Source organism: Sus scrofa, chromosome X (genome assembly GCF_054392235.1).
Source record: "Sus scrofa isolate SSC_HxYL_T2T_F1_AM1 chromosome X, Sscrofa_HxYL_maternal_Yorkshire_Landrace_v2.0, whole genome shotgun sequence".
Taxonomy (NCBI): domain Eukaryota; kingdom Metazoa; phylum Chordata; class Mammalia; order Artiodactyla; family Suidae; genus Sus; species Sus scrofa.
The window spans coordinates 16,047,983-16,060,138 of NC_139401.1; the positions used below are offsets into that span (position 1 = coordinate 16,047,983).

Consider the following 12,156-nt stretch of genomic DNA (forward strand, 5'->3'; position numbering starts at 1 on the left):
CAGAATGTTTAAAATATACATACCGAGAAAATATATGAATGGGGGCTGGGGTGGATAGAGCACAGTGGTTAAGATTTCATAAAGCTCTGGAGTGCAGCAGATCTGGGTTTAGAATCCTGGTTTTGCCAAGTGCTACCTAGGAGCAGTCACTGGAACCTCACAGAGCCTCTACTTCATGTATTAAAAAGGCTCTCCTGACCCATTTTCAGGGCATCCTGATAATTAGCATAGGATGCCTCGCATTTAAGTGCTCAATAAGCATTAGCTGTCATTATAGTTCATTTTTGTTATCATGGTTCCAGACAAATCTTTGTTAGCAGTCGGTGGAATGCTTTTTCTCATCTTATTCTATCATCTATTTTATGAACACAATATTCAAATACTCTCCCAGAGACGTAAACTTCTATCATCTATCAACATATAAATGACTCTATTTTAGGAAACAAACATCTTGTCATCCTGGATTTCTTGTGATAGTATGTTGGTGAATAACCTGAATAAAGAGGTTAAGCTGTTAACCTGAACAGAGTAACCTGAAGCTTAAGTGCCCATACAGACTTTAGCTTGGCTTCATAAAGACCTTAGCCTCACTCTAAATTCAGAATGGACCAGCCACTTTCTGCCTCCTCAAGACTAAACTAAGATAAGTGGTTCACTTGGACCAATGAATAGAAAATGTCTTAATGCAGTATCAATTTTGTTTATGTATAAAACAATGTAAAGGTAATCACAGATGAGAAATAGGGCTAAAGCTCTCTTCTAAAGACAAGGAACTGTAATTAATAGCAGTCAATTTTTTTTTTTTTTCCCCTGAAACTAGGGTGAGCGGAGTTCCCTTCGTGGCATAGTGGAAATGAATCTGACCAAGAATCATGAGGTTGTGGGTTTGATCCCTGGCCTCGATCAGTGGGTTAAGGATCTGGCTTTGTTATGAGCTGTAGCGTGGGTTGCAGACAAAGCTCGGATCCTGCGTTGCTATGGCTGTGGTGTAGGCTGGCAGCTGTAGCTCCAATTTGACCCCTAGCCTGGGAACCTCCATATGCTGCGAATGCGGCCCTAAAAAGGAAAAAAAAAAAAAAAGAAGAAAAGAAAAGAAAGAAAGAAACTAGGGTGAGATGGGGTAAGGAGAATTTTGCATGGGATCATGGACATTCTTCTTTCTCCATTCCTACCTGCTCCAATTAAGATACAGATACCTACTTCAAAAAAGAAGGCATTATTTCTTATTAAAATACTTCGATAGGGGAGATACACACACATTCACCAATAAACATGTACCTGAAATAACTTTTTTACCTTCTAGTACATTACTCATATACATGCTATTAAGTTAATATAGCATATATGCTACACTGTAAAGTATACAGCGACTTCCCAGTAGAGCTTAAAAACAATCCAGACACGAGAAGGTATCAATGCCTTAAACATTAGTCTCCAGAAAAATCATATTAAAAGCTGAACTTACACAAATTTACAAATGTGTTGGGTTTTTTTTCCATAGCACAAGGAAGTTCCTGGGCCAGGGACTGAATCTGAGCTGCAGCTGCAACCTCTGTTACAGCTGTGGCAATGCCAGATCCTTTAAACCACCCCGCCAGGCCAAGGATTGAACCCATGTCTCCGCAGCAACCCGAGCCACTGCAGTCGGATTTTTAACCCACTGTGCCACAGGGGGAACTCCTACAAATGTTTTAAGGCAAATGTAATTAATCAGGAAATGATGATCTTGGAGGAGATACCAGGATCTGATAGATCGGAATACAGTTCCATAATAAATATAAAAGTGACCAAGGGAAGGAACATAAATGAAAAATTCCTAATTTCTGACCCTGTTTTGACTGAATTTTTAGAAAAGCCTGATTAAATCTCCCAATGACATGTCTGCAATCAATTAATAAACGACCATGGCAAACTGCACACACGGAAAGGGGGCTGTACTCATTTCACTACTGAACAGCAGATGGTATTAGGGCTGTCAACAAAATACTTCACTTTTGCAGGCACCTTAACCACTGTTTTGGTAACTCAAGATCATTAAATGAACAAAGCATGGTCTCATATTTTATATATGTATGGTCCAGATGATGTCATCACCGCTTCAAACAATCCCCACAACTGACCTAGTCAGTGACTGATGCAGAGGGGTTATGGAGGGCTCGCCACTCTCCTGATTGAGGCCAACATTTAAGAAGTTAAAATACAGAAGATCTACTCTGAGTTAAAGCCTCCTTTAATAATAAATTACCTTAATGAAACGTTACATTTTTTTTTTTACAATGACTAGCTCCTTCTCCTCATGCTAATGAACTTTCTATTTGATTAAAACCACAATTATTACTAAAGCATAATTCAACTTGGTACCTGAATTAAGGTATCATTAAGTTTTTAGGAAAAGGCCACCTAATCCATGAAACTTTTAACTTCAGAAATGGAAGATACAGAAGCATCAAATACACAATTAACCCAAGACAGCTGTGCCAATTAGAAAAGGAAGGGGGTTTAATCAATGGTTGGCAGAATATGGTTTGTTATTTAAGAGAAGTATAGAGAAGTAGAAGTACTTTTTAGTTTTGCTAACACAAAACTAGAGGATTCTACAAAAAGTGTAATTACAACACTATCATTTGCTTGGCTACATTTGCACTTAATGGACATGAGGTGAAAATATGAACCAACTTGGAATGAAAATGTCATAATCTCACAGTCAACTCCTGATTATCTATACTAATAATGAGAAAAGGGGTTATCTTAAATAATTCAGAACAATGGATAGAGAGTTCTCAAATTACTGTTACCTTTCCCATTTTAATCTGTGCTCTAAAGGTTTAGACTCTAGTGTTCTGGGGTTCAAAAATGGGCCACTATTAGGGTAGACCATCCATCCATAGATAACTGAGTTGATGTGACTGACACATATTCCAATCAATAAACTGACCACGGACAGTACATGCCAAGCATGCTTCAGGGTAATTTTGGAAATTGTAAAAATGAGGGAAGATGACTGAGACTTCCCTAGGAAGAGCAAAACATGCCAGTGTTTAGTCAAGAGAACCGTGAGTAGCTTACCTCCTGCAGTAGATCGGCCTGCTCAATTGCTTTAAGAACATTTTTCTTGGATGTTTCCTGAACTTCTCCGCCCAAAAGAAACTCATCCAAAATAAAATAAGCCTTCTCAAAATTAAAGATGATATCAAGTTCACACACCTGAAAAGCAAAAAAAAAAAAAAATATATATATATATACACACATAAACTGAAGAAAGCAATAGATACTTATCTATCAAGTAGTCAATAAAATCTGACCAAAATGAAGAAATCTTAATTCTTTCTAAAAATTGCAATCCTGCTAAGCATCACTGATTTAGTCAGCTTAATTTTCAAATCTCAAGGACTTGAAAAATACAATGCCTACAAGCTAAGAAAGACCACACTCTGAAAGCTCCTAGCAAGCTCAACTTAATAATTTTCTACTCAAACTAATCTTTTGAAATATGTATTTCTGGCTAATATGATTATAACTGCTAACCAAATCTAAATTCTATACTAAGCACTTCCAGTATATTAGTCTTTATAGTTGGACTCCTTTCTATTTCACTATTTTAAACCTCATTCTCACTAGCATAATTAAGTGAATAGGTCTGTGGGGTCAAGCAATTCTGGCAATTAACTGACTATGCACACTGACAAGAAATAGAGTTATTCCTTCCCTTTCCTGCACTTAGTTTCAAATAGAATCCCAAAGACAATCAAATAATAAACTTGTGACAGAAAAGGTTAAAAAAAATATACCATGGCGTTCAATTTCCTAAAACAAAATACTACTCACACTGCCAAAATACTTGTCAAGTAATTCCACATAACGATGAATTATTTCCAGGGTAATTAGTTCATTGTCCTGATCCTCAATAGCACAGCAAAAATACAGACTGGCATATCTGTAACAAAAAAAATTTACCATATAATCATCTTTAATAAAATATATTTTCATATCCTATTGTGAAAGACCCCAAGCTTATACAAGTTATTTCCTCTTATACAACAAATTGTTTCTCTCCTAGACTATAAAAGTAATAAATGCACAAAAGAGAAATTTTGAAAAGTACAGGCAAGCAAAAAAGAAAAAAAAAAAAATCTCACTATCTAGGAAATCAACTTATTTTTGCTCTTCTCCCATTCAGGCTCCTTTCTGTGAATATTCTAAAAAAGCTGACCCAGGTTGTTCTGAAGTTTACTTAAAACAAAATATACCAGGTGACTAATTCAAACTATAAGTAAACAAGGAAGAAGATAAACTCTTCAACTGAAGGACTTATTGAAGATATTGCCAATGTGAAGTCAATATTCTGGAACATTTTATGGAAGTGTAATATACAGACAGAGAAGACCACAAGTCATAAATGTACAGTTTGATGAGTTTTCAAAGTGAACCTACCTGTATACCAGCATCTGGATGAAGAAACAATTATTACTGAACCCCCGAAGCTTCTCATGCAGCCTCTCCAGGTCACAACCTCCCACCCCTAAGGGTAACTACTCTCTTAACTTCTAACAGCATAAAATTATTTTTCAAAGGAGGTTTATAGGATTGTGAAATAAACCTCAAGAAAAAAACAACAGTTCTAAGTAATCACAGAAATTAGAGAAAGACAACAGGGGAAATTGAGACACACCCTCAAATGTTCCACATTCCACTTTATTAAAGTTTAGGTTATTTACCCTTAAAGAAGTAATATGGTTGAAAACCCAATTCTCCAAATTAGGATTCTAGAGCATGGGAGAAGGTTATACTTGGCCTAAGGAAGCCAAAACTTACTAACACACAACTTTAAGGCATAAGGAACTATGACCTAACCAAGTCCTCTGAGGAGGATTCAGAGTATTTCAAATGGTTTAAATGTATTTAAGGCTTCTGAAAAGAAACAAAATAAAGACCTAAGACATTCTAAAGTCTCAGCTGCCACTGTAATTTTCACACTGAGGAGCATTTAAGAGAGTTTTAGAAAACACGATGGGCAATTACTACTCATAGCATTAATGTAAAATAATACACAAACACACACAGTCTCAGTTTTGAAATTCAATGAATTCCTGCTCTTCAGTATGAGAATTACTTGGATTTTCCTAATACTCTATTAATTTCAATATTATCAAAAACATTCCATCTTATTGGATCTTTCCAACAGGAAGCACCATCATCCTTGATTACGGAAGGAAAAAAAAAGACGTCACAGAGTACAGGGCCTGTTAAGTGGTTGTACTGAGACAAGAAATCTGATCTTCAGACCTAACTCCAGGCCTTTTTTCACTCTACTGTACTGAATCCCTTGTCATACACAGACTTTTTGCCATGTCCATTCTGTCCAACTGCTACGTTCACTATTTTATTTTATTTTTTTATTTTTTTGTCTTTTTGCCATTTCTTGGGCTGCTCCTGCGGCATATGGGAGGTTCCCAGGCTAGGGGTCTAATCGGAGCTGAAGCCACCAGCCTACGCCAGAGCCACAGCAACGCGGGATCCGAGCCACATCTGTGACCTACACCACAGCTCACGGCAACACCGGATCGTTAACCCACTGAGCAAGGGCAGGGATTGAACCCGCAACCTCATGGTTCCTAATCGGATTCGTTAACCACTGCGCCACGACGGGAACTCCCCACTAAGTTATTTTAAATGGTGGGTTTCCTGCAGTCTTAGAGAGAAGGCATTCAAACATGGTCATTTATCACCATAAAGGATGTAACAGGGCACCACCTCCAACTTTATTAACAAAGTGCTTCCTCTCCTTCTTAGCGCTATCCTGTTTTATCTCTTTAAAAGGCAATGGGACATTTCTGCTGCCAAGTAGGAGGGGGGAGGGAGTGGGATGGACTGGGAGTTTGGGCTTGTTAGATACAAACTACTACCTTTACAATGGATAAGCAGTGAGGTCCTACTGTACAGCACAGGGAACTATATCCAATTTCTTGGGATAGAACATGATGGAAGATAATATAAGAAAAGGAATGTATGTATGTATGACTGGGTCACTTTGCTGTATAGCAGAAATTGGAACAAAACTGTAAATCAACCATTCAACCATACTTTAATAAAAAAGATGTGCACCCCCACACCAAAAGAGGCAGATAAGGAAGTCCCCTTGTGGCACAGTGAGTTCAAGATCTGGCAGGTTGCAAAAAAAAAAAAAAAAAAAAAGAGAGAGAGAAAGATAAAAACCAGCGAGGACAATCTAACATGAACAGCGTATTAAATAATTTCATTAGAATTTACTAGCAGTTCCTGTAGTGGCTCAGCAGTAACAAACCTGACTAGTACCCAGGAGGAAATGGGTTCGATCCTTGGTCTTGCTCAGTGGGTTAAGGATCCGGTGCTGCCATGACCTGTGGTATAGGTAACAGACGTGGCTCGGATCTCGAGTTGCTGTGGCTGCGGTGTAGACCAGCAGCTACAACTCTGATTCAACCCCTAGTCTGGGAACCTCCATATGCCGCAGGTGCGGCCCTAAAAACACAAAAATAAACAACTGAAAAAAGAAATTTGTTAATAGTCAATGTTGGGTAAAATTCCTTTTACTTTTAATTTCAATTTCTTCCATGCTTTTAGGCAATCTAATGCTTTCACCATCTTTGCTCTTTATCCACAGCATTGCCTCTTTACTTCCAAATAAACAGCACTTAAACACTAGTCAAAGGTCCTAGACTGTATGAAACATTCAGAATTAATGTTTATTAATTAATGAACATATTAATTTAAATATCACCAGGACTGATTATGTCTAAGCACTGACATGATATTTTAAAAACCCTGCAACACTATCTAAATGTTTGCATTCACTCAGAATGCAAAGAGAACCATCAAATTAAATGAACTCTTCATTATAGGTGAATATCCAGTTATCAAGATTATAAGAAGGCTTCTCTTTCCAGAAAGCCTAAGAAAGAAAACAGAGGTATAGTAACAGGTAACATTCATTGGAGTCCTCACTCTGAATATAGCAATAAATGTTAGCTAAGGCCTTAGCATAATTTACCCTTTTAATCCTCACAAAACCCTCCCTTCCAGAAAGATATTGTTATTATCTGCATTTGCTGGAGACTCAGGATTAATTGAATAACCTTCCCAGGAACAGTGATTTGACTCTAGAGCCCAAGTTTTATATTAAAAACTATATAGCCCAGAACTATATTAAATAAAGTAATCCTGCACCTGGCAAAAATTAAAACACATTCAAAGCAATATTTCACATGCTCTGAAGAGGGAGAGAAATAAAAATTGTTATACTGATTTAGTAAAAGATTACCAGAAGGTGAAGTATACTATTTTTAGAACCAAGTGGTTTTTAAAAATTCAATAATGAGCTCATGTTGTTCTCTAAGTGCATATTTGTAAGTCTAAATCTGAAGTAAAATTATTAATAGACTAGTAAGAAAGGTATGTTTAGTTGTTTTTAGCAGAGTAGATTAAGGCTTACTCTAATTACTGGCACTCAGAGAACATCTGAAAGTGCCTATTCTTACATTCAAAACACATGACTTCTCCAGTTTGCTAAATATCAGCTGACTGTGGGTGAATGTAACCAAATGGTTCTCAGTATTCTCCTGGTGTGTCATTATAAATTCCTTTGTTAGTAAAGAGAATCAATGCAGTACTCTTGGACAAGTTCTTAAGCTAGTAATTTGTAGATGTGTATTTTTAAATTAATTTTAAGACTTTAATTCATAACATGCTGCACAAAACAGGAATCAAAAAAGCAGTGTTCTTTCTTCATGGGCTCTTCAAGATAATTTATTTTAGAGATGAAGAAACAAAAGCAAACTGACTTGTTCAAAGTCACTACACTAACTAATGGCACAAAGAAATAGAATTCAAGTCCCTAGATTTTCAGTCTACTTTTTCAGCTATATTAGCCTTACTCCCTCTCACCTCTCCCTCCCCAAGACAGGCAACTCTAATGAGAAAGGTTCAGGGAGAAAGAATGTGGATGTGGCAACCTGAAGGAGGCAGACATAAAGATCACTTGCTGATATGAATAGCAAAAGTGCTAGTTCAGAATTTCTCAGGGGCTAGCGGTAATTCTTATGCTTAAAAGCTCTTCTCTTCCAGCTGGACTAGGGGAAAAAACCCACTTGTTCATATCTACAAAATATATGTCCTCAAGTACCATAGATGACCTTTCTCGGTATGAAATGGGGAGATGCACAGGAGAACTGATTATAAATTCCAACTCTTGTACGTGGATTTTATTTCAGCAAAGCTGTTTTAAGTGTACCTTTATTTATAGGAGCTTGATGTAAGTATCAGAGTCAGGTTAGATGACTGCTCATAGCCTTTAAAAGAGTGGTGGTCCGACATGGTTGGGCTGAACGAACTCTGTGCACAGAACACTAATTAATGCTTTCTTTCCTTCTGTTTAACAGGCCATTTCCCTCAGCTGCAGGAATCTTGATTCGTGGGACTGATTCTCTTGCTGGTATTTTTCTCCTCCACATGGGGGACTCCTTCCCCTGTCTAGAAATAAGCTTAAGTCTCTCATGCCTCTCTCTCTCTCTTTTTTTTTTTTTTTTTTTTTTTTGCTTTTTAGGGCTGCACCTGCGGCACATCGAAGTTCCCAGGCTAGGGGTCCAATCGGAGCTACAGCTGCTGGCCTACGCCACAGCCACAGCCACTTGGGATCCGAGCCATGTCTGTAACCTACACTGCAGCTCACAGCAACACTGGATCCTTAATTAACCCACTGAGCGAGGCCAGGGATCAAACCCGCATCCTCACTGATACTAGTGGGGTTTGTTACTGCTGAGCCACGATGGGAATTCCTCTCATGGTATTTTTTACCTCTATCCCCCACTCCTGCTTATGCTTGGCTATTACCTCTTCAGTCCTTCATTGCAAAACAAAGACACTGTTTTAATGTCTGCACCTCTTCACACTTTACCCCATTTCTTTGAGAGTTCTGTCTCCACTATTACACTGAAAATGTTCTGACAAAGGGCATTTTGTGAAATGCTCACTGTAAAATCTAATAGATTCTTTATTTTACGCAACATTTGGCACTGGTGACCCTATTCTTGAAACTCTCTCCCCTTCCCCAATGTGGCTTACTTATCCTTTGTCTGCCACCTGAAGGCTGGTGATCTAAGACTTTATGCCTAATTCCCCAGCCCCACCTGCATGCCTATACCCACCCTGAGAAAACTAGGCATCTCCAAATGGAAGTAGCACAGGCCCCACAAAGTCAACCTTCTACCTCACCCCCATCAGGTGAACCAGAAAACAGTGGAATCACCGCACTCCTCCCCTTCTTCCACTGCTCTCCCAGCTTCCAGCAGGGACCAAGTCTTAGAAAACTTACCTCAGAACAGCTCTTTCCACCTGTGGAGCCCACAGCAGAGGTCTTCCTACTGGGCCTCAGGAAATGCAGTCTCCTAACAGATTCCTCAGGTGCCAGTCTCTGCCCGCCCCTACCCATTCTCCAATTGCAGATCTTTAAAGAAATGCAAATTTGCCTTTCCCTTCCCGGTTTTAAAAACCTTGCCTCCAGGCTTAAGATTTGAGTTCTGGCCCCCACAGCTGCCACTAGCAACTGCCCTTGGACTAATCACCTCTCCCAAATTCTCATTTTTTATAAAAACTCAAGTTTGACCAACAGCAGTGATTTTTCAATCGCAGGAACCACTCCTCGGCAGAGGGTGGAAGCCAAGTGAGCAGAGATACAGTCCTGATTTCACGTGAGTGCCTCCACTTTTATCGTTATCACTTTTATCATTTAAGGGTCTATCCTTGGGGAAACAGCTTTAAAAAAAAAAAATCGCCTAACTAGATTACTCTAAGACATTTCCTATTTCTAAAATGCTATGCTTTTTCTCAACAATACTAAGCCAAATACTGGATACAAATTCATCCCAAGATGACTAAATTCATTCTATTGTAAAGAGGGGTCTATGGTATTTAAAAAATTCTAGATGTTCTATAATCATGACTTTCTCTGCCATCTCCTCCACAACCCCCACCCATACTGGAGCAGAATAGAGGAAAACTGTGATAAAACCCAGACTTCTCTTTGACCCTCCCCGTAACCCCCCCATATTTAGTTCCCTGCCCATCCCCCACAGAGGAGAATTTTTTAATATGCAGGAACGTTCTTAAACTCAGGAAATTATTTGTAAAGGAACAGAAAAGGGGAAGAAACATAGTAATTATATTTCTTTAACTCGATTAGCTATCTTAAGAAATTTATTTTAAGGTATTAAAAAGTTTCAGATATTAATAAAGATGTATAGCATTTTTAAAAAAGCTTAGCATTTGAAGCCAATTTATGAGTCATTTTGCAACATCAAAATTCTAAAAAATCTGTTCTTGGCAAAATTACCTATCTACCAGATCTAATGACACCTCCACCAACAGCGACAAGTATACTTCAAATTAATAAGCACTGCGAACGAATAAATCCTGTGTATGTCCAGTTTTTAAAAATCTATGATTGAAATAATCTATGTATCCAAGGTGTTTACAAGTAAGAGATCCTAAAAGATTTCAAAGCATGTCAAATACCAGTCATTCCTTGAAAGATTTGTGGGGAGAAGTGTGTATGTGGGGGAGGGGGGCATGGATAGATGCTTATCTAAATTCAGAGAATTACTCACACAATTTAAAATACTGATCTTACTTTCTCCTGCAAAGAAATGCATTCATTGAATTTTCCTTCAAAGATGATCAAGCATGAATTATCATTTGTGCCTTTAGTTACATAATTCTTTTGAAAAGATTTCCATGATTTTAGCATTTTTGCCTGGGTAATCAATCAAAAGAACAGTTATTAAAAAAAAAACCTTAGGCCTATTTCATGCATATCTTTATTAATCATTATTTATAAATGTCACCTCTCAAGATCCTGCATTTTTCAAATTATAGATGATCTAACATATGATTCTATTTCACCTTTCTAATAAATAAAAATTATACCTTTTGTAAACAATCTTCAGATCTCGCCACTCAAGAAAGCTGCACATTTTAGGTTTCCGTGCTAAAACGGTTTGAACAAGTTCTCTTGTGATCTTTTTCTTCTCTTTGTCTGATAATGGGACATACCATTTCTGCAGTCGTAGCTTTCCCTGACGACTAAAAAGCAACATAAACTGCATCTGTTAAGATAAATAAAACGAAGATTACAGGCAATACTTTGAGTCTATAAAGTTAAGATTAAGATGACAAGTTGCACAGAGAAGCTTTGGGGGACAGGGCATTTAGCTAACAAATGATGAGTAGTCATCAATATTTCTATGCCATTTCAAACAGCAGGAAATTCTTGTAGAAAGATCTTCCCAGCAGATGCAAATCATCCCACCCCACCTTGTTTCAGGTAAGTTTGGAGGGTTGGGGGGAGAACAAACATAGGTGAAGTGAAAATTCTAAGAAAAAGAAAGAATTCTTGGAATTTAATAAACTATCGCGCACCTGAGCTATTGGAATGTATATGCATCAATAGAGATTGTTGACATCAACTGGTTTAGGTGTATTTTAAAGAAACAGATCTGCTATTTTTTTTTTACTCTAAACAGAACAGGCTATTCTAGCTCCAGACCGAATTACTAGTAGACAGATAGCTATCACTTAGAATGCTCTCTTCAGTTTACGCTTAGTTTAATCAAAACAAACGATCTAAAATATGAACCAAAGAAATCCCATAAGCACAATTTTTCTTAAGAAAAGCCTGACTCAAGTACCCCCTTTCACCTCATTTTAAAAATACCAATATAAATATACACTCAATAAAGTGAGTTAATATATTTTTACCTAAGAGAATATAAACCTTTAAAAAGCCAAAGTAAGAGCTACACACATTCAGAAATTACACAAAATTCATTTAAAAGGATAAAAAACAGCATCTACAGATGGTGCGGTTGCTGAACTCTAGCGTATTTTACACAAACTATTTTGTACACGTTTATTTGGAATTTGCAAATGTTGGTTAGTTTACATGTTTAATTTTCAAGAAAAGTTTCTTATAATTCAACTAGTCTTCTCAACTGCAAACAGATAAGCACTGTTTCTACAAAGGTAATTAATTTAAAGGTAGAATTCAGACATATTTTTTTCTTTTAACTGTTCTAAGTTCCTGCAATAGTGCAATTAAGATTCAGTCTGACTTACATTCACCGCACC

At 37.5% G+C, this 12,156-nt stretch overlaps 1 protein-coding gene across 4 annotated transcripts in view; it reads right to left on the reverse strand.

Moving 5' to 3' along the window:
* The window catches only part of AP1S2 (adaptor related protein complex 1 subunit sigma 2), a 29,905-nt gene that overhangs the window by 16,494 nt on the left and 1,255 nt on the right, over positions 1–12,156 (reverse strand). For all 4 annotated transcript variants that reach the window (XM_003134953.6, XM_085008563.1, XM_005673456.4 and 1 more), the window contains exons 2-4: positions 10,957–11,135; positions 3,826–3,934; positions 3,067–3,204 (exon numbers count right to left, since the gene is read on the reverse strand). In XM_003134953.6, the coding sequence (XP_003135001.2) occupies positions 3,067–3,204; positions 3,826–3,934; positions 10,957–11,135 (426 nt within the window). The remainder of the gene's footprint in view (positions 1–3,066; positions 3,205–3,825; positions 3,935–10,956; positions 11,136–12,156) is intronic.